Here is a 23,966-nt window from a genome sequence, read left to right as displayed (position 1 = left end):
TGTGTGTGCGTGCGTGCGTGCGTGCGTGCGTGCGTGCGTGCGTGCGTGCCAGTGTTGATTTCGTCGACTAAAACTATGACGAAAAAGGTTTGCTTTTTTCACTGACAAAAACTAAATAAAAACTAAACTATGATGACTAAAACTAAGACTAAATATATTGACAATTTTGTCAACAAAATACAAACTAGACTAAAACGTTAGGGGGGGACTAGTGGGGAAGACAGTCATTTTATGTTTGGTTGCTCTCAGGTGTTGCCCGCTGAAAATAGCCGATCTACAAGCTCGGCTATTTTCAACACGCAACCAAGTGTAAAATCAGTCATTACGATGCCATCAAGGCCTGCCAAAATAAATCTTATGATATTTAGTCGACTAAAATAAGACTAAAACTAAAACTGTTCGGGTGACTAAATTATGACTAAAACTAAAAGACATTTTATTCAAAAGACTATGACTAAAACTAAATCAAAATTTGCTGTCAAAAACAACACAGGTGCGTGCGTGCGTCCGTGCGTGTGCGTGCATCAATCATAAGAGAGAGCATGGTATTTTTGTTCCAGTTTGTCATGCACCTCCATTGTCCAAATAAAAGGCTTTTAGATAGAGAAGTTGGAGGTGAGACACTGGCACCCCGATGTCTCTCACAGTATGACTTTGAGAGATTTGGGATCAGATTGGTTTTGATTTGAAAACCACACAGAATCAGACTTTTGCCAATCTGACTTTAATCTGGGAATAGGAATTCAGAGTTGGGTTAACTATGGCCATTGAATTCAACTTTCCATTGTGCTTTCCTGCAATGCATTATTTTATTTATTATTATTTTTATTTTTTTTACATACCTATTCTCCCCAATTAAGTTAACTAGTCCTTACCCGTTCAAAGATATGAGCTCCGAAATGATGTGCAGTGTGTGGGTTATGGGGTGTGCACTGTGCACACAGTATATGAGGGATGGAAAGTAACTTTCTGGTGCTTGCATGATAATATGTAGGAGCATCAATGTAAGAAATACCCGTTTCGTTTAAAGGCTACAGAGATACTGTGTACCGATCTACATGACAACATCTGAAAGAGGGCCAGCCAACACCCCCCCCCCCCCCCCCCCCCCACCCACCTACACACACACACACACACACACACACACACACACACACACACACACACACACACACACACACACACACGCACACACACACACACGCACACACACACACACGCACACACACACACACAGAGCTGGTTAAACATGTTGCCCCATGCTAGATGCAGAATAGATATGCCTCATGCTAGATGCAGAATAGTAGTTACACCATATAAATGCTAAAATACAGCATATGATTTGTGAAAGTGACAAACGGGCTTCACAGTTATATGCTAATGGTGATGCGATTTCAGATCAATTGCTCCAGCCACTGAGGAGAAACGCTGTGACAGACACTCACTCAGACATTCGCAAAATTATAGTATAGATTGATTCCTCCCCACACACACAGTTATGTGTTGTCACTGCTGTAGTATCCTACTGACTCACCTGCCAGTGAGGAGCCCCCACCGGGAGGACGTACTGTTGTATCCTATACTGACTCACCTGCCAGTGAGGAGCCCCCACCGGGAGGACGTACTGTTGTATCCTACTGACTCACCTGCCAGTGAGGAGCCCCCACCGGGAGGACGTACTGTTGTATCCTACTGACTCACCTGCCAGTGAGGAGCCCCCACCGGGAGGACGTACTGTTGTATCCTACTGACTCAGCTGCTAGTGAGGAGCCCCCACCGGGAGGACGTACTGTTGTATCCTACTGACTCAACTGCTAGTGAGGAGCCCCCACCGTGAGGATGTACTGTTGTATCCTACTGACTCACCTATCAGTGAGGAGCCCCCACTGGGAGGACGTATTGTTGTATCCTACTGACTCACCTGCCAGTGAGGAGCCCCCACCGGGAGGACGTACTGTGGTATCCAAATGACTCACCTGCCAGTGAGGAGCCCCCACCGGGAGGACGTACTGTTGTATCCTACTGACTCACCTGCCAGTGAGGAGCCCCCACCGGGAGGACGTACTGTTGTATCCTACTGACTCACCTGCCAGTGAGGAGCATCCACCGGGAGGACATACTGTTGTATCCTACTGACTCAACTGCCAGTGAGGAGCCCCCACCGGGAGGACGTACTGGTGTATCCTACTGACTCACCTGCCAGTGAGGAGCCCCCACCGGGAGGACGTACTGTTGTATCCAACTGACTCACCTGCCAGTGAGGAGCCCCCACCGCGAGGACGTACTGTTGTATCCTACTGACTCACCTGCCAGTGAGGAGCCCCCACCGGGAGGACGTACTGTTGTATCCTACTGACTCACCTGCCAGTGAGGAGCCCCCACCGGGAGGACGTAATGTTGTATCCAACTGACTAACCTATCGGGAGGACGTACTGTTGTATCCAACTGACTCACCTGCCAGTGAGGAGTCCCCACCGGGAGGACGTACTGTTGTATCCTACTGACTCACATGTCAGTGAGGAGCCCCCACCGGGAGGACGTACTGTTGTATCCTACTGACTCACCTGTCAGTGAGGAGCCCCCACCGGGAGGACGTAGTGCCTTCACTCTGCTCCTCCCTGCTGACAGATACCGCCCCAGCCCGTAGGCTTACATGCAGTGACAAATATCCTCCTCCCCGTCCGGCTTCCCTTTCCCGAACACGGGCCAGTTGTGTTTGTGTAGGCCATACATGGGCAACTGGCGGCCCGGGGGCCACATGCGGCCCCCACCTTCACTTAATGTGACCCGCAGGTTAATACTGGAATACCGATATATTATTGATTTCAGCTGTTACAATTCCAAACATGACCTGCTTTAATTCCGTCAGTCTATATTAGTAGCTTAATGCCTAGCATAGTAGTATTAAAATGTCATTTTTTAATGTCCAATGTAGGCCTATTTGTATTTAGGTTCATGAAGTTAACATGAGTGTATAACTAAATGCATTTCAGTATTCCAATTCAAAAGAAGCAAAAATAGGTGATCTACAAGCTCAAAACGCATCGCAGCACGATGGGTTTTGAGCTTGTAGATCTGGTATTTTTGCTTCTGTTGTTTGAGTTACAAGATTGACAAAGTAGGACATAATATGCAATGTGGCCCTCTGGAGTGAAGGTGGTATAGTGGCCATCGTCATGTTGACACTCAACAAAGTCACATGCACCACGCTGGATTCAAACCCACAACCTTCACGTGGTGGGCAGGCAATATACCAGTGCGCCACCTGAGTGCTTGGAATGCATTAACATCACATACGCTAGCAAACAGTGCACACGCCCTAGAATGCTAATGAACCGTTATTGTAACAAGACGGAGCTTCCCATCTCTCTTTGGGAGTCAGGTTTTGAGGAATTGAAGAATTGATAAATATTCATACGCAGACATTCTCTGAAGGTATGTGCACAGCACACAGTAGAGTATTGATTGAATGTGCATGTGAGCTCACACTTGTATTCTCTCCCTATTCATACAATATATCTAATTGCCCTGTAGAGGTGCACCTGTGGGCGTCTCGATGTGTGTGTGTGTGTGTGTGTGTGTGTGTGTGTGTGTGTGTGTGTGTGTGTGTGTGTGTGTGTGTGTGTGTGTGTGTGTGTGTGTGTGTGTGTGTGTGTGTGTGTGTGTGTGTGTGTGTGCGTGCCTTACTGGGGTTTGCCTTTAGCTTGACATGTCAGTTCTAGATTTTCGCCTTCCCTGGTCAGACCCTGTGGAAACTCCACCATGATCTTCACCTCTGGTTTGTCTGGAAGAATCAGAAGAATGAGAGAGAGAGAGAGAGAGAGAGAGAGAGAGAGAGAGAGAGAGAGAGAGAGAGAGAGAGAGAGAGGGTTGTTGATATTTACTAATAATGTGTACAAACAAATAAATAAATACCAATATAGTTATTTCATGGTCCAGGAAAATAAATGCTAGCCCTTTTTCATTAATATTCCCAGCCAACTTAAAATATGGATGTGCGCTAATAACGCCAGGAAATAGCTATATTTTATCAACATGATAGGGTATAATTTCATTGTTTTCAAAGCCATGATGATAAACCACCACAAGAAGACCACTAGAGTGCGCCATCGTAACACTAAAACCTTCAGAAGAAACCATGTTTAAACCATGATTAAAGGATGGGAAAGTGACGTCGCTCCATTGAATCACAATGGGAGATCCGCGGCCCGCCATCTGTGCTCAACCTGTTCAATTCGTGCTTGATCGTCTAAAACCACCATCGGTCTGGGAAACGGATCGTATACAGACGCCACACAGAACATTTCCGAATCAAAATCTGACCTAGTGAAGCTGCGTAAGGGTCGGATGGTTTGCATTGAGCCTAACGGCTAGCAGATGCTATTGTAAACAGGAAGGCCTGGTTTAGCGGTGGCGTCATAATCGTATCCTTTTTTTTCACGGTCTCGTGTTTTTACCAGCTGAAGGTAAGGAAACCGATTTGCTCTGTCTATTAACCCAAATAAAAGCTTAAACAATGCTTTTATATAAAAGTTGATTAAAGTCGATCGGCAGGGACGTCCATAATGACATAGTCGATCTAGGAGTCGACCGGCGCTAAGTGAGTTAAATTCAGCCAAACAACCTTATAAAATTTATCGTACTGTACTGTATGTAAAAGTGTGCATTTTAAGGTTAAATGATAAAATGTCAACACAATATAGAGGTTGCAGTCAAAGCATTGATGCTGACCTTCAAAGCAGCCAAAGGTATGGCTCCTCCATACCTCCAAAACCTGATCAACCCCTACACCCCCACCCGTTCACTTAGATCAGCTAACACAGGGATGCTGACAGAACCCTCGCTAAAAACTCCAGGGCAAAAATCCACTCGTCCGAGACAGTTTGCCCTCCTGGCCCCCAAGTTGTGGAATAAACTCCCTGTCGCACTTAGAACAACGGACTCACTCGCTAGCTTTCGCCGTGGACTGAAGACTCACCTTTTCAGACTCCACCTAAACCCTTAGCACTACAGAAAAATCAATGACCATACATGAAGCTAGTTAGCATTTGTTTTTGTTTTTAGGTTTTTAGAACTTTGATTATATTGTGTTTTTTCTAGATATACATTTGCATTTGTTATATTGTTGATGATGTACTGACATATTATCTTGTTTATTATTGTGATGTTATCTGCTTATTGTAAGTCGCTTTGGATTAAAAGTGTCTGCTAAATGCCTAAACTGTAAATTGTAAACTGTAAAGCATTTGTCAGCAGGCTTTCAGTTTTGCCCAGCGCAGATAATAATAGAGAATTTGTCCCCAAGAGAAATTGATACATGCCTTTTAAAACATCATTAAGAACAATCCCAACAACCACGAGTCTGTCCTGGAATATATCCTCAGTAGTGAACATTCATATCACCTCTAACCAGGGGCGTCACAAGGGGTAGGAAAGTGGGACTGAGTTACTAGGGCCAAAGGTGGAGGGGCCCTAGTAACTTTAGCTATTGAAAAAATAGCAGATATACAAGCTCACAGCGCGGCAAGCTTGTAGATCTGCTATTTTTGAAAAGTCGTGAAAATGTGTGCAAATCTTTGAATATGTATTTTTTTAAGCGAACATTTGTAACTCAAATTTTGCTTCCGGGGTGGTCCCTGGAACTAAATATTTTGAGATGGGGGTCCGTGGCCAAATTCATATCATTTTGGGGGTCCTTCACATGAAAAAGTTTGAGCATCACTGACATGGAAACATGGGTTTCTTGCACACATTTTCACAATTTTTCAAAAATAGCAGATCTACAAGCTTGCAGCGCGGCACTCGGTGCCGCGCTGTGAGCTTGTATATCTGCTATTTTTCAATAGTTAACATTCATGGGGGGCCCACAGTGAATCCTTGTACCCAGGGCCCAGAATTTGGTGTGACGCCCCTGCCTCTAACAATCACAACCACCATGAGTTCTCCCTGGAACGGATCCTTTGTGGCGAACGTGTCACAGAATAATGATAGAAAATAGCGATGCCAACACACAGACTAATGATTAATGCATGTTGCTGGGAGCTATGCCTTTGGAACACAACCTTACTTTGACTGTGGGTGGGGGGAAAAAAACTAATCGTAAAGCTGACTTGTTCGACAAAGTGGAGTTAACATAGCTATTGTAAACTAAATGTCAAATTACCTGTTTGATTCACTGCACTTTTTTCTCCAGACTTTGTTTAGTATTTTTCATGTAATTCCAGAACCTATTCTGTGATTGCCTCAACTCTCTTCACTGCTGCTTTGCCACTAGTATGTCTAACTACAAGATCTCTGTATAATGACACTATCCAGTGAAGTGGTACAAAGCGTATGCCTGAAAAGGCTGGCGGAAAACTAAAATAGAGAATATTAGACGGTTGGAAAATGAAAAAGAAAAAAAGAAGTAATTGAGTGAATCTTGATTTGACAGTAGGTGCTGCTATTCCTTCACTGTATAATGTCTCCCCGTTGTCTTCTGGAAGTGCTATCGGCTATCATACATCTTAAAGATAGATTATAATGTTTGACTTAATTAATATGTCTTGCTAGGTACCCTGGGATGATGATGATAATAACAATGAACATCATGCATGGTATACATCAAATTATGTGGAAAAGCAGGTCATGTATGTAAATGATGTACATGTAAGGGGACGTAAATTCAACCTGTTAAAGATGGGAGGTACTGTATGTGGTTGTGTATGCAGAGGCGTCAATTGGGTATGGCAGGGGTATGCAGATGCCATACCCTGGGTACAGGGGGGGAAATAAATGTTACTTTTTGAGCGGTGGTCACAACGCTCCTATACGTGGCCGTGTGTGTGGGTATGTCTGTCTGTCTCCGTGTCTGTCTGTCTGTCTGTATGTAGCCTACAGTACCTTTTTGACCACACATGTTAAGGGAGGGGCGCTGTTGTTCAGGCCAGACACACACACACACACACACACACACACACACACACACACACACACACACACACACACACACACACACACACACACACACACACACACACACACACACAGGATGGATACCAGTGGCGGCCTGAGTGACATGCATTTTATTATTAATATTTTGTTTAATATTGTTTTAATATTTTTTATTATATATATATACAGGTATATATATAATTGTTTTGCTGTTGCGCAGCCTCCACGACCACCGCTCAGTTCACACGGGTGTGATTTTTTAATATAAATCCATGAATGTCTCTTTGTCTATCTGTGCTGGTTATTATGTTGTTAAATTACAGTAAAATAACTACAAATGCAAAAGGTAACAAAATGGTCACTTTAACAAGGTATTATAATTATATTCTCCACACTTGTATTCTCCCCATCTTGACAACATGGTATATTCCCAGGTTCCGCAGGTCAGCTGCACAGGTGCAATGCATTATTGTTAATTGTGGCAAGTTTACTAACATGCCAAGTTTAGCTGCACTTGAACAAGCATTCCAGCCCAAGAAACCGTAGAAACCTGTGTAAAAAACTGACAAAACTAGTTTAAAAAAAAAAAAGTAGATCTGCTATTTTCACAATATAACTGTGTTATACAAAATGTAATGCCTCTTTTCCATTAGGACTCCCATCTTTGCCATACCCTAGCTTTTGCTGAACTGACGCCACTGTGTGTATGGTTTCCCCATTACGGTCTCATTTTGTCTCTTTTCAGAGGAACAGTTTGTCAACAGTTCACTGGTCTTGACATGCTGTCCACTGACCTTTTAGCTCTGTCAGAAACAACCTTTGGCTCGTCCATTATCATGACTGGCTGATGTTTGACATCATTCAACCTCTACACCTCCTCCAATCACTGTGATGGACAGTCTGCTTAGCAGCTCTACAACACTGAAACCGCAGCTCTCAAGCTCCTGCCATGTTTTCGTTCTTTCTCTCTTTTTTGTTTGGAGTAACATGACGTCCACAACATTTAGCTTGAAATGAGCTCATGCTCGTGTCATCCTGTATCGGGACTTTACCCCACATAACCTGAAGACAGCTGGCTAGATCTGGATCTTACCACAGAAAATACATGGAAGACATCAAATAATTAACCACCATACGTTTTTTCTTTCTTTTTTTTTAGCTGAATCAAATCAAACAACACTTACTGTCTGGCACTGACATAAGGGTTTTAAGCGGTTTAAGTCAAAACAACAACAACAACTAAATTTAAGGATGAAACCTAATTTGCATGTCTCTAGGACGGAATTAGTGAAAATAGAAGGGAGGCAAGCTATTCAAATTTCTCTGAAAGACCTCATTTTTTGTTCCCTAAAACCTGAAAGAAAATCTGTTTGGCAATGTGACATATTTCTCTGATGACTAGTTGGCTAAGCCAGAGCTTATTGTCAGGCAATTCTTGCTTGTCTGCTTGATTCCCTGACAGTTTGTGCACAGTGAAATTCTCACTTTTAAGTCTTATAGGGGCCTATTTTGGGGCAAGCGGATTGCGTGAAGCATGCAGCGAACAGGCAAATTGACAATTTCTGGAAGTGAAATCTTGTCTGTTTACCTGCCTGCATGTGTTTTGTGTAGCCTTATCGCCCAATATGACACAGAAAATTGCATTATTATATTGCATTTTCATGACCTCTGTTCTTGCAACCAAGTGGACCCGTACAGGACACTGACTTTATGAATTGAAAATGTTATGGGCTTGTTTTGGTTATTATTTGCAGAACGGTCTCAAACTTTTACCCAAGCAATTTAGATTTTTAGACTTGGGATATGTATAACTTCCACTCCACTACGTTTCAAAGACAAATATTGTACATTATGAATTAGCCACTAAGAACTGGCGCTTAAGACAATCAAAATATAGCCCAAATTTGTGTTTCAATCACTTTGCATTGAGATACATGCAGTCTGTGTACCTATCCATTCAGTGTTTCTAATGGAACATGATAGTATAACTGCTTTCAAACCAGGCAGCACAACAGTGAGTTGGTCACTTGGAGTTAAGATTACATTTTAATGTCTTACAGCACCATATTATCCAGGATGGTGAGATCATCATCAGTCCTTCTTAGTGCTCTTTCAGAAGCTCTTTTGTATGGTCAAAGAACAGAGCAGTCTCTGGAACAAAAGCTGCATCAGTGTTTCTTCCAATGCTTTATACTCAACCATTGGTGAATCGGGCGTGTTATTGCAGAGTTTAAAATACTATGGCTGGCTAACAAGGAAGATCTGAGCATCAATGGTCTTTGTCTTTTGTAAGAAACCCCTCGTGGCCTTCATAGCATTATTGAAGGAAATAAGGATCTGAAAGTGGGCAATTCTATCTCCACAGCCATTAAATGGCCCGTTTGCCTTTATTTGAAAAGCTTGAGCTAACCAAGACCCCAGTGTGATTGAAGAAGGTGTCCTTACTGCAGGGGTTTTCAAAGTGGGTGACGGGGCACCCTGGGGTGCCGCGACGGCAGTCCAGGGGTGCTGCGAGATAATTTGATAATATTTGGGATTTATTTGGACACATGAAAAAATATTTAGTGTTATTTTAAACTTGAAGAACAAAGTTATTTTCAGTCAGTCCTAAGCAAAATGGCTATTATCTCAATGTTTTCCTCGCAACATAATCACTAAAATATCGTCACTGTCGGGCAGAAACCTTGTATTTCCAAGTTTCAAATGTGTACGTCTTTTGGTAAAGCAAAGCCCTGCTTCATCATACAAGACTGTCGCACAAAACTAGTGAAAACAGCCGATCTACAAGCACACAACGCCTCGCAGTGCGAGGCGTTGTGTGCTTGTAGATCTGCTGTTTTCACTACTTTAGTACATTTTGTAGATGATAAATACAAAACGAACGGTTTTGGACATACAAGGTTTCCACCCGACAACGACGATATGCTATAAATATAAGGTGCTGGGACTGAAAATTATAATGTAGGGGTGCCTCGGATTAAAAAAATATTTATGGGGTGCCCTGAGACAAAAACGTTTGGGAACCCCTGAGATAGACCCATTGCTGAGCAGCTTTAATGCATAATTCTCACACTCAATCCTGCTACACCTAATGTATTATACTGTGCCTGTGCAAGTTTGCGTCACAGTGCATGTTGGCCTTTTTACCCAGCAATAATGTTCTTATTACATAAACATCATCAACAGTGGACACAATTCTACTGTATGTCTGCCAACACCAGACATTATATGTCTGGCTATCCTAAATCACAAAGTGTCATTGGCTGGTGCTTAATATTTGTGATGGACATGGGCGACATGCCAAGATGTCTGCACGCGTGGATTTAGACAACAAGCCCTGGCCTCGATATTGCCACCAGGGACGTGCTGGCCATTGGGAAAAGTGGGCCAACTCCCGAACGGCCGGTTCATTCCCGGCCGGTCCAGGCCGGCCATTAGGAAAAAATACAAATAAAATGTCGGCCTTCGTTCCATTTTGGGGGCTGGGTGGCCAACAAAGTAAATCGTCACTGTCTGGCAGAAACCTTGTATCTCCAAGTTTCAAATGTGTACATTGTGCAAAGCAAAGCCCTGCTTCATCATACTAGGCTGTTGCACAAAAGTAGTGAAAACAGCAGATCTACAAGCACACAACGCCTCACACCGCGAGGCGTTGTGTGCTTGTAGATCGGCTGTTTTCACTAGTTTAAATCATTTTTTAAATGATAAATACAAAACAAACGGTTTTGGACATACAAAGTTTCCACCCAACAACGACAAAATATAACTCATGTAATTGGCCCACTGGCTTGTCACTTGTCATGATCCGAAATGGCAAATCTTTGAGTAGCAGCAGCGCTATAGAGAGAGATCTCTCTCTATAGCGTGCAATGAGGGCCTCTCCAACTCTTTTTTCCCAGGCTGAATCAGGGGCCCAGCACGTCCCTGATTGCCACTCTGGGCACTACGCTGTCCTGAAACGTCTCACAACTTGCGATGTCACCCAACACTTTCAAGAAAGCGAACATGAAAGCTACAGTTCCGCAGGCGCTTTAGATCACTGGTTCCAAAACAGTGGGCCTGGACCCATTTGTGGTTCACGGACCAATCTGTATGGGTCATGGCTCGAGTAAAAAAAAATCTTTTCCTACATTTAAAGATACATTTAAAATAATAATAATAATGTTATACTATAATAACAAGCAAACAAATGTTCGAAATTCCTTAAATACAAATAAATAAATAAGAAAGAGTGAAATTGTCCAATCTACAAGCTCACAACGCGGCATGGTGAGTTTGTACTTCGGCTATTTTCACTAGTTTGGGTCCCGGGGCAAATGTCTAATTTCTCTTTTGGGTCATGAGCTGAAAGGTTGGGGAACCACTGGTTTAGTCTGAAGTTGCAATGGTGGAACTTGAAACACAAACCTCGTTGCCGGATCCAGATACTGCCGTCCAACTGGGAATGAAATGGAGTCTATGGTAGGCGAGGGGACCATTATCATTATGGTAACTGAATTATTTGCTTTATAATGTGCCTCACCTCATAAGCACTCAAGACAGAGCTATCCATCGTGCCGAGGAGGCCAGATGAACTAGTGACCGTAAAAGGAGACGCAAGCAGGAAACGGAGCGGAGCAGTTTGCACTGCTCATGACCATCAACATTACAGGCTTATTTAATTTCTTTCTCCCCTGACAATGCATTGTTGTTGTTGTTTTTTTCCTTTTTCCATTTACTATTATAGAGTGAACTCCATTAGCAAGTCCCGTGCAGTTTGCACTCAACAATTTCAACACTGATCATCTCACACAATGGAGTAATAAACCCAAGACAAACCATACGACTCAAAGAAAAAGGCAATTTGAGCTTACAAAGAAAACGTGCTGGCCGGGTGCAAGGGCTTATAGAATGTTGTGATTTCTTGGGCTAGCCTTTATGAATTCATCACGTTTTAAAAGGTATGTCACTTCTGGGGAGATCAAAGAAAGGTCAGCTGACTTGAATGGCGAATAGTGAAGGGTGATTTTCTTCTTTTTTTTTTTCTTTTTGGAAAAGTTCACCCCCAAAATGACTTTTTTTCTATTGGTTACTCACGCCATGGAGACGTATTGAATATCTTTTGTTTTTTGTTGTATTCCAAAGACAATACTTTGTTTACAATAAATGTAGTCTCGCGTGGCCAGACTGTTGCCTCCGCGATTTGGTCAAATGCTCCCAGCATACTGGCAGACGGAAATAGAAACGGTGAGTGCGAGATGAAGCGGAAGTGAAGCCCCCACGTCACTTCCGTTTCAGTCTCACATCACACATATTTATCATTATATAAATAAAAATCATATAAGCATGTTTAGCTTGCTGCTTAGCAGAAATGACATTTTAAAATATATTCTTTTGAACGTTAATGCCCGTTTTCGATACTCGCCGTTCGGGAGCTGCTGTTCCAGACTCTATATAGCATTCAGAGATTGTGGAATAGTTGTCTGGCTACGCGAGACTACAATAAATGTAACCCTCCGGATGGGGACCCTAATGCATTTGGGTTCCCCATCAGGAATCAATGGGGGTAAATTTACTATAATATATATTTTTTTGTCTTAGGAATGTGACAAATACAAAAACATATTATTGAACTCAAATCTCCATGGCATGAGTAATCAATAGGAAAACAAATTCATTTTGGTGGTGAAGTACTCCTTTAAGTGGTCACGCCATGCCAAACAGCTGCGAGTTTCGCATAGGTTAGGACTCAATACTCAATAACAATGTACACTGTACTGTAAACTGTAAACTGTACACTGTACACTGTACACTGTACAAAAGGAAACTTTTGTGGAGGTTTAGATGGTTTTAACTCCAGGGTAAAGTTAAAAGGTGTACACAGTAGCTTAGTAAATGACTTGTGTGTCCTGTGGTTATTTTCAAGTTTGCGGTATAATGTGTCATTTTCTTACATTGCACCTCGAGGTACTTCTGTGCCTGGAAGTCCTTGACTGCGGGGTGGTCGACGATGCACAACACTGGCATGCCATCATCCTCCTTGCTGACAGTGAACGTTAGCCGACTCGTTACTGTGTACATCTTGTCATATGTGAGTTCCACTTTTGGCTTTCCTGGGAGAAAGAACAAATACAGAAACATTTAATTAACACGCATATCATAGCACCACACCAGTGCGAGCTGCGAGGACCTATTGAAATGCAAGCGTTTCTTCGTATAACAAATGAATCACGTTTTTGAGCGCTTAAACATACTCGGTGCACAGACATCACATGTGGCGAAAACTTTAATAATGTATCAGTCTCAAGAGTAGCCTAGTGGCTCAATAGCGCGCCCTACAACATTTCAACATTGACGTCTCACAATAAGGTTTCACCTGCATTTATATGAACATTGTTATACACTTATGTGCTGACTTACAAAAAGTAGTCTCATGGAGCCATGACCTAAACCCAACAGGAAGTAAGCCATTATGAATTTGTTGTGTTTTAGTGCATTTTATGGCATTTTCAGACGTCATACTTTAACAAACAGTACAAAAGACCATACAATGAAAGTTATCAAGATCGTGGGTTTTTGTAAAACGTTTCGAAACGGGTCCCCATCCGGAATCAATGAGGGTAAATTTACTCGAATCAAATTTTTGTCTTAGGAATGTGACAAAAACCAAATAATATTATTGAACTCTACTCTCCATGGCATGACTAATCAATAGAAAAAAAGTCATTTTGGGGGTGAACTACTCCTTTAATCTCATTCATTTTGTTGAATTTCTTTGTTGCTCTTTGTTGCTCTGTGTTGCTGTTGCGCATTTTGTAACAAACCCGCTCAATCAAAAGCTTCGCAATTTAAATTGGATTGCAGAACATAATGAGACCTTGCAATAACAGCACAACCTTGTAATATTAATATGCAGAGTGAGGCCAGCGAGGTGTGTGGAGTGTCCTTGTGGGCGGTCAGAGGAGGTGAATCAGTTGAAAATGACCTTCTGTCAGGGGCCGCTGTGTGATTTCAAATCCCATATTAGGCTTTATGAAGGGAGATATGCTGTATAGTGTGTCCACCCAAGCTTGCATCCGCTCCATTTCCCCACACCAATTAGTAGCTGCACTGCGACACCTCGCAAGCTGCAATGAGTAGACCAACGCACTGCTGTGACTATTATGAACATTCTAACTCGTCAAGAAAACAACCAGGACAGCTAGACAACATGGCGGTACATGCAGGGTAAATGCACATGCCTCCTAAACAGCCGGCTACTGAGGTTTGTGTTATTGTCATGTCAATAAAGTACATACAGATGTGCCTCTTCAACTTCAGTAATTAATGCTCTTTTCCTGAAAATGTCCTGCAAATGCATTTTTCCACAAGTTTCTTTCCTTGTTTTGCCTTTCAAATTGTTATGGAGAATGGAGCGTTTTATTGCAGAAACTCGCCAATGGCAAGAACCCACTCCATTCCCACTGAAAAGCAGAATCCACCTTCATAGGTAACTTCCAAGTCAGAGAAGGTCATAAAAAATAACAAAAAATAGATGATCTACAAGCTCAATGTCCTGCAAATCCCCTGAAAATCTACTGTCTTGCAAATGCCAGGACGTGTGAAGTTTTGAAATGGCACAGAGTAACTATCTGCACTGGAGAAATGCGACTATAAGTTAATGCTGTCTGTATTTTGTTTCAGTGACATTTTCCAGTAGACATACTGTAGATAAATAGCCCTTCGTTCCGATATGTTTGGACATGTAGGACCGGGTCAGTGTTTTATCCATTTGCAGAGTCTTACTGCAGTGGTAAGGCACGGTCTCGACTGTTTTATGTTCCCGCTGGTGTAGGGCAGGGTCATAGTTTTATGTTCCTGCCGGGGTAGGAAGATAAAACAATATAGTATATATATATTTATAGTCCTCCTGCTGGAGTTGGTCGGTGTCATTGATTCCTCCATTTGTACAGTCTTCTTGCTGCAGGGGCAGTGCAGGGTCATTGTTTTATCCATTTGTAGAGTATTCCTGCCGGAGTACGAGTCGACGGAGGTCGGTGTATTCGTCCATTTGTACAGTCTTCCTGCAGGGGAAGAGCAGGGTCGTTTTCTTTATCTCCTTTGACAGAGGTCGTTGTTTTGTCCATTCGTACAGTCATCTTGGACAGAGGTCATTGTTTTATCCATTTGTAGAGTCCTGCTGGGGTAGGGCACGGGTCCAGGGCAGGGTCAATGAAACCACCCTGTGGGTTTTCTTGAGGCTAATGGCAGCTCTGGCCCCTGTCAATCAATGAAGTGCCATCCTCCTATAGCCATCTCTCTCCCTCTTCCCTCCCTATCTCTCTCCAAAGCAGAGCATAAAGCGAGTGCTGCTCAAATCTCCTATTGTTTCATGACTTTCATTTTACTCAGAGCTTAAGTGGCGTAGATATCAGTGCTGGGACAGGCAGGTTTTACATAGATCACAACACAAGCAGAATGACAATGAGAAGAGAGAGAGAGAGAGAGAGAGAGAGAGAGAGAGACAGAGACAGAGACAGAGACAGAGACAGAGACAGAGAGACAGACAGACAGAGATAATAGAAGGATAATAGGGTCTGCATTGTAGGACCGATGGCAGGATTTACATTTAAATGATATTTAAGAGAGCCTGATTATCCCTTGAGGTAATTAAGTTAAATTCGGCAGACATTTAATTAGCCTTGAGTCCGCCAGGCAAGGAGCTGCAGCCAAAAGCAAATGAAACAATTTGTTGCTGCAGTGACAGAACTCACTGAGACACCGGACACCAGAAAGACAGTATGGCTTCAGGAGTTCAGTGGGGGGAAAGGAAAAATATATAAAGTATATGCAGCCATAGCAACAGCTAGCATCTGGTATCTAACAGCATGTTAGCTAGCTAGACCACATCAGCATGGAAAATAATTCATTATAGCGAAGGAAATTGCGAAAGTGCTATTGCATGAAGGGTGTTCAATATATATCCTCACTGTCCCGACAGAAACCTTGTATCACTGTTTTGGAAATCAAAGACTTTCTTCTTCATACAAGAGTGTTGCACAAAAGTAGTGGAAAAAAAGCAGATCTACAAGCACACAACGGCTTGCATTGTGCACATGTAGATATATTCACTATTTTAAATATATATATTATTTTAAAATAATAATAAAAAATCACACCCGTGTGAACTGAGCGGTGGTTCTCCCCCCCCCGTGTGTGCCCCCCCCCCCCCCCCCCCGTGTGTGTGTGTGTGTGTGTGCGTGCGTGCGTGTGTGTGTGTGTGTGTGTGTGTGTGTGTGTGTGTGTGTGTGTGTGTGTGGCCTGGACAACAGCGCCCCTCCCTTCAGAAAAGGTACTACACAGGCTTGAAGCTACATACAGACCCACCCACATACAAACAAACTAACACACAAACATACATACCTACACACACGGCCACGCTATGGAGACGGTGTGACCACCGCTCAAAAAGGAACAGGTTTGGATATACAAGGTTTCCTCCCGTTTTTCAGAAAACTTAGGTTAGGTTTATATACGTGCGTGCGTGTGTGCGTGCACATGTGTGCGTGCGTGCGCGTCTTCTAAAGCTGGGCTTTCTTTGATGAAGGCATGAAAGTTTTGTCTGCATGCCAACTGGCTTTGGCCGCCACTGTGCATCCATCACTTTATAAACAGAATCTATTCACAGGGGTGGTTCAATTAGACGGTGTTGTCACAGACGCAAGGGACAAGATGAGGAGGCAAAGAGGGAATAGAACTTGCAGCAACAAAAAGAAGACTTTTAAAGTAATAGACTATTGTTTTAATGAACCTTTACTGAGAAGTTGAAAGCGTGTCAGAAAGAAATCAATAATTCAGACGGTCAAATTAAGAGTTCCATTATAAAATATATGAAAGAGGGCGTCTGGTGGCACAGCCAGTTAGAGCCACAATGCGCCTTGTTTTGAGTCACGAGATAACGGTACAATTCAGGGATTATACACTTTATGGTGCAATTCCATTTAATGAAATACGATACAGTCTAATACAGAAAACTCAACAGTTGGGTTAACTAAAACAGTGTTTCTCAAATGGGGTACGCAGAGGTACTGCAGGGGGTACTCAAAAAAATGCCCCCCAAAAAGAAAATAGAACTATAAATCATGATAATATTGTTCATAGTTAAATAATTAACTACAATTGAATTAGAAGAGTAAGAAAAAACGTACAGTTATGTTTAATGATGACACTTGAAGAAACTTGTTGTGAGCCTGATAGTTGTTAATCCAAATTACATGGTACCGGGCGACTGGGATGTGTTTGAATGTTGATTGAATGTAAGTTATTGACATGAAAACTGGACTGAAATGTTATGGCCACAGTGTTGAAAATAAATCTGTTCAGGAGACACCGTTTGAAACTCCCACTCCATTTCTTATTTTTTGTGATGTTATATTTTTGATTAGCATTGATTAGCATAGCATTATATACCACTAGTTATGGTTTTAATTGAAGTTTTATAAGAACAATGTTGTTGTCGGGTAAATGGGGGTACTTGGATTTTCAAAAATCTAGGAACGGGGATACTCAAGCCAAAAAAAGATTCAGAAACACTGAACTAATAAGTATCCAATACACCATACTGTCAGTAGAGTAGACAATGACAGTAAGTGGTGTGTAGTAGACCAGGGATTCTCAAGATTAATAGCTGAGCCTGTGGGCCACATTACAAAAATGGCAAGGGGCCAGTGGCCAGTTGATAAAATGACAACATTAATGATACTTGATAACTTCTGTCTTTCATTGGCGCCATATGTTGTCGATCTTAACCCTTTCAGTGCCACCTTTTCACCACTAGAGGGCGCCCAATGGCCATAGAATCCACCATAGACAAGCGCTGTATATGCACAAGCCGTGCGCAGCCATGACGCGCCTGAACACTTTCCTTTGTGCATGAACAGGGACAGGATGAAGTTAGCTTGAAGTTAGCTATTGGCTACCAAGCATTTTAGAAGCCCTATTTTCGGCGATTTAGCCGTGATTAAACCTTGCACACCTCATGGATATGCATGGAACAGAGAAAATGAGCTCTAAAGATCCTGGATTGCATTGGAGTGGATGGTAAATATCGGCGGCGCGACGCTCTCGCGGGCCGTGTAAACAGATGACAGCCGGCGGCCCGGCTCAAAAAAAAAAAAAAAAAAACCAGGCACCCAGGACGTTAATAATTATCCCGAACTAGTTCGGGATAGGCACAATAAGAGTTAACAAATGACACTGTTTACTGGCAAATTAAACAAAGTGATAGATTTTGCATGAGATGGTAACATGAAAGCAAAAGCATCCGTCCATGTTGGGTTAAAGTGACAGTTCTCGGCATCAGTGTTTCCTTTTCTGAGCTTGCTGATGCTCATCTTTGCCGCTGTTCTGAATGAGCACCCACAGTTCCCCTTCTTGGATGATTATTCATGTAATAGTAGTAACGCAATTAGGCTAAATATAAGATAATAACTTCATTCGGTCTAAGAAAATATTATATATTTTTGTAATTGATTGATTGATTGATTGATTGATTGATTGATTGATTGATGGAAAAGCAGACCGTCACATTTAATTTATAGCCTGCCCTACTCAACCACAAGACTGTGTCCCTCGCGAAAAAGCACAGATCTACAAGCTATCGAATGGCCGCAATCCAACACATTTTTAGCTTGTAGACCTGTTCCCAACCCACACGGGCAATACTATAAATTAGGCTGCAATGCACTGTATAATTTATGTTGTATTGAGTGAATGAGAGTGACATTGTTTGGGGGGAGGGGGAGGTTTACCTTATGCAGGGCTGCAGTGTCAGCAAACTCAATATCCGCTCAGTTTGCTGTTATATCCCATCGATATACAACTATGGCACGCATTTGTCGGTGAAATGTTGTCTATTTGAAGGGGCGCTCGCCTGGGGTATCATACGAGATAGACTCGGGCCCTGGAAATAGCAGATGAATCTCACACAGAATTAGATCTGCTATTTTCAGTATGCTAGACTGCAGGGGTGTCACAAGGGGGGGGGGGGGGGGGGGGAGTTACTAGGGCCCAAGGTGGAGGGGCCTTAATTATTTTATACTTTAGCTAGAGAAAAATAGCAGATACAAGCTTGCGAGCTTGTAGATCTGCTATGTTTTAAAAGTCGTGAAAATGTGTGCAAATCTTTGAATACATTTATTTTTTAAGCAAACATTTGTAACTCAAATTTTGCTTCTGGGGGGTCCCTGGAACTAAATATTTTCAGATGGGGGTCCGTGGCCAAATGCATATCATTTTGGGGGTCCTTCACATGAAAAGGTTTGAGCACCGCTGACATAGAAACAGTTTTTTCAAAAAACCTTGGAAGTATTTGAAATATTCAAAGACTTGCACAAATGTTCACAGTTTTTCAATAATAACAGATCTACAAGCTCGCAGCGCGGCACCGAGTTAGTTAAAGCAACAAAATAATGCGTTCCTCCAATGAAAAACATTCATGGGGGGCCCACAGTGAATCCTTGTACCCAGGGCCCAGAATTTGGTGCGACGCCCCTGCTAGACCGGCATGCAACCAAATATGAATCAGACTTTGGACCTTGCTGTGTTTAGATTGTAGCTGGGAAAAGTGTTTCATCTCCATGTCATCTCCATGTCTTTGTGTTCTCGGTTGTTGCACCGGCATCCAGATTGCTCATCGTCGCCCACACATCTTCCGAACGTTGGGTTTTACATTTGATGGTTTGCTGTAAATAGTGTCGGTTTGTTTATCTCGCAGCGCACTCGTGAAAAAGATGAATGCAAGCCGAGATGAATGAGAGACAAATGAATGAGAGACAAATGAGAGATATGAGGTAATATACGCTAATAGTACATCATTGAGCTCAACAGCAGGTTGAGTTAACATTGGAGTAGAATTAATTAACTGCAAAGTGTCATGGTGGTCTGCACATCAAAATAGTCGCACTGTTCATGTTAAAAAACGATTTTCAAATTCTGATATTTAGGTATTGGATAGCAATGTCCCCTTTCATTGATCTAACAATTCTTCTTATTGAAAGACAGGAAATTAGCCCTATTCACGACCCGCCCACTCAGCATCCCCCGGGTGCTGAAGTCCCGTTTTGAAGGGGAAAATCCTACTATAAGCCTATAGAGTTAGCAAAGAAATCGCAAATTTAATGCAATTTCCGAATAGTAAAGTATAAAATACGGCTAGCATGATCAAGAACACAAGATAGTAAACGGCACAAAGCATTATAATTTACTTTACCGTTAGAAATAACGATTTGTTGGCTTTAAGTCCAGTATAGTTTCCCCTTCTAAATTGAAGTCAGCACCCGGGGGATACTGAGAAACGGAAGTAGGGCGGGCCGTGAATAGGGCTAATACCCTAACACAGTATGGCTAGGTAGTAATATGTATTACATGTATTACATTACCACAGAATAACCTTACCTTAGCCCCACCCTTGTTTCCCCTATCCTGTACATATACCGGTAGTGTTTTTATAACTGCAATATAATTGAATGTTTTCTTTGCTTGCTATTTATTATGTCCATGAATTAAATACAGAGGGCTTTCAACATAAAAAAAGACTGCAAGAAGTCTTATTTGAGATGTTCCTTTTAGGCAGGGTGTTTAACTTTACATTTCAATTGTATTGACTATACTTGTACTGTTCTCCCATTTTTGTCTAATAAAATAATCAATCAATCAATCAATAATGTTATAAACCACCCAGCCAAATTAGAATGATTTAAAATTATAATAATAATAACAATAATTAATTATATAAAAATTGGTTTCAAAGTCATGAAATATAAGCTGTCGTTTTTCTGCTAATGACTGTTGGGAGATGTCCACTGAAGGCCGTGCAAGATATTAGCCAACAGATGACAATCTGGAGCAGGGGTGTGTAACTTTGATGATGGTAAGGGCCACTATATTTCTACCTTCACTCCAGAGGGCCACATTGCATATTGCTACGTCCTACTTTGTCATTCTACTATCTCATACAAAAGAAGCAAAAATAGCAGATCTACAGGCTATTTTTGCTTCATTTGAATTGGAATCCTGAATTATTTTTTGTTATTTTTGAATTGGAATCCTGAAATGTAACATTTTGATTTCATTTCAAACGCATTTAGTTATATACTCATGTTAACTTTATGAACTTAAATACAAATACATTGGACATAAAAAAGAAAATACTACTATACTAGCCATTAAGCTACTAATATAGTCTGACGGAATAATATATCAGTATTCTGGTATTAACCTGCGGGCCACATTAACTCACTTAGCGCCGAGCGACTTTCTGGGCGACTAACTAATGATGGCGTTTAGTGCCGAGCGACTAAGAGCGACTTTTATATAAAAGCATTGTTTAAGCTTTTAATTTGGGTTGATAGACGGAGCGGAACGGTTAGCTTACCTTCGGCTAGTATACAGACGAAAACCGTGAAAAAAAAGGATACGATTATGACGTCACCTTTAAGACATAGCTTCCTGTTTACGTAGGCCTCTGTTAGCCGCTAGGCTCAATGCAAACCATCCGACCCTCACGTAGCTTCACTAGGTCGGATTTTGATTCGGAAACTTTCTGTGTGGCATCTATATACGTTCCGATGCCCATACCAATGGTGGTTTGAGACGATCAAGCACGAATTGAACAGTATTGAGCTCAAATGGCGGCCCGCGGCCTGTCCATTGAATGTGAATGGAGAGCATGTCATCGTACCATCCTTGTATGTCCTGAACCTAGTTTTTATTCTGACTTAACATGGGACCATGCAAAGTCTATGGGCTATGGCTCACTCTAGTGGTCATCTTGTGGTATCCGCATGTAACGTGCACCTGTTATGTAATGTGATTTTGGGGATTCAATATAGCTATTTCCTGGCGTTATAAGCGCAGATTCATATTGAAATCTGTCTCGCTCGGCGCTAAGTGGGGGGGGGGGGGGGGGGCGGCATAGCTCAGGGGTAGAGAAACCGTTATTAGAGCACAAAGGGTTCCCGAAGGGTTCCCAGTTCGAAACCGGGCTCCCCCTGAGTTAATGTCGAAGGGTCCTTGGGCAAGACTCTGAACCCCACATTGCTCCCGGTGAGCTGGTTGGTGCCTTGCATGGTTTCCTCCGCCACCGGTGTATGAATGTGTGCGTGAATGGGTGAATGTAATGCACAATCTCTGTAAAGTGCTTTAGATCAAAAGCGCTATATAAATGCACCATTTACCATTTACCATTAAGCAAAGGTGGGGGCCGCATGTGGCCCCCGGGCCGCCAGTTGCCCATGTATGATCTGGAGGATATGCAGTTAGTTAATTATGCCATCAGTGACTCTGATGACATTACTGAAACAAAAAACAAAAAGAAAAACTGGTGTCAGCAGTAAATGCCCCAAACAGGGCATTTCCTGTTTACAGGCTCTTTAAATGTCCAAACAAAACACAAACAAATGTTCCACAATCCTGTCCGCTCACAGGAAATGTCTGTCTGTAACTGTTTGTGGTAATTTATGGCTGTCATCATGTGAACGTTGTCCGTGAAGAGGGCCTACCTGGAAGCTCTTTGTCTCCCTTCATCCATCTGATGGCGGCGGCGGGCTTACTGCCCATGGCGGTGCAGGTCATCTCTGTCTCGTTGCCCTCACTCAGAATCTCATCCCGGGTTTCAATGATGGGGTTACCTGGGGGGACTGGACACAGACACGCACGCACGCACGCACGCACGCACGCGCGCGCGCGCGCGCGCGCGCACGCACGCACGCACGCACGCACGCACGCACGCACACACACACACACACACACACACACACACACACACACACACACACACACACACACACACACACACACACACACACACACACACACACACACACACATGGTGGAAAAAAGTACTCACATTTCTTGCTTAAGTAAAAGTAAGTAATAGGGGTGTAACGATATAGTAACTGTATCGAAATATCGTTTTTAACTTAAAATATATATCGTCCATGTATCGTATCGTCAACCATGTATCGTGATATGTATCAAATCGCTATTAAAATGTATCGTTACACCCCTAGTAAGTAAGCAATGTAGAAATACTCTGTTACAGGTCTGGAAATGCAAATTGACTCGAGTAAAAGTGCAAAAGTATCGGTATCAAAATGTACCAAAAGTAGGAAGTACTCATTATGCGGAATCTCCCATTTCAAGTTTTCAAACATATGAAAATCCTTTGAAAATCGACAAGCTCACAGAGCGACGCATTGAGAGCTTGTCGACCTGCTATTTAACAGAGGTAAAGTCAAACTTTTCTAATACGCTGGCTGTGGCTGTCTATGATTTCAGAATGGCAGAAATAACGAGGTGGGCTGTTTCGCTACACCACCAGCATTGTCACCAAAAACTAAAATGACAAACCACAATTTCTTCTTCATAATGATTCTGTACCTAATACCTAATAATGTACTGGAAACTCAAATACGACAGCAACATGCGCATGGGCAGAGCATGGGGAGGTTTCTTGTGATGCTATTTACAGTACGACTAAAAGCACTCTGCTACGTTGTGCTTTTCCTCTGAATGATGACGACTTGAACTCAGCATTATTCACATGCCGCAGATTCTGATATCGTCGTTGTCGGGTGGAAACCTCGTATCTCCAAGTTTCAAATTTGTACGTTCTTTCGCAAAGTAAAACCCTGCTTCATCATACAAGTCCGTCGCATAAAAGTAGTGAAAACAGCAGATCTACAAGCACACAACGCCTCGCGGTGCGAGGCGTTGTGTGCTTGTAGATCGGCTGTTTTCACCAGTTAAATCATTTTTAAACTGATAAATGTAAAACGAACGGTTTTGGACATACAAGGTTTACACCCGACAACGACGATATACAGTAAGTGGAAAGACAGTACATACAGTAAAGGGCTTTGCACACAGACACGTTTTTTTTCGCACGGAAAAAACGGACGATTTCATCTTTTTAAAGAAAACAATGGTTCTCTATGACCTCATGCACACCGGCTCATAATTTGCCATGCGGCCGGTGGCTTCGGCAGTGCGTTTTCCCAATCGAACCCAGTTCG

At 42.5% G+C, this 23,966-nt stretch overlaps 1 protein-coding gene across 3 annotated transcripts in view; it reads right to left on the bottom strand.

Moving 5' to 3' along the window:
* The window catches only part of cadm1a (cell adhesion molecule 1a), a 484,161-nt gene that overhangs the window by 53,494 nt on the left and 406,701 nt on the right, over positions 1-23,966 (bottom strand). For all 3 annotated transcript variants that reach the window (XM_080749745.1, XM_080749747.1, XM_080749746.1), the window contains 3 exons: positions 22,452-22,589; positions 12,867-13,025; positions 3,688-3,784 (listed from right to left, as the gene is read on the bottom strand). In XM_080749745.1, the coding sequence (XP_080605871.1) occupies positions 3,688-3,784; positions 12,867-13,025; positions 22,452-22,589 (394 nt within the window). The remainder of the gene's footprint in view (positions 1-3,687; positions 3,785-12,866; positions 13,026-22,451; positions 22,590-23,966) is intronic.

The sequence above is a fragment of the Nannobrachium achirus genome (assembly GCF_963921795.1).
Source record: "Nannobrachium achirus genome assembly, chromosome: 19".
Lineage (NCBI taxonomy): Eukaryota > Metazoa > Chordata > Actinopteri > Myctophiformes > Myctophidae > Nannobrachium > Nannobrachium achirus.
This window is presented reverse-complemented; position numbering and strand designations above follow the sequence as displayed.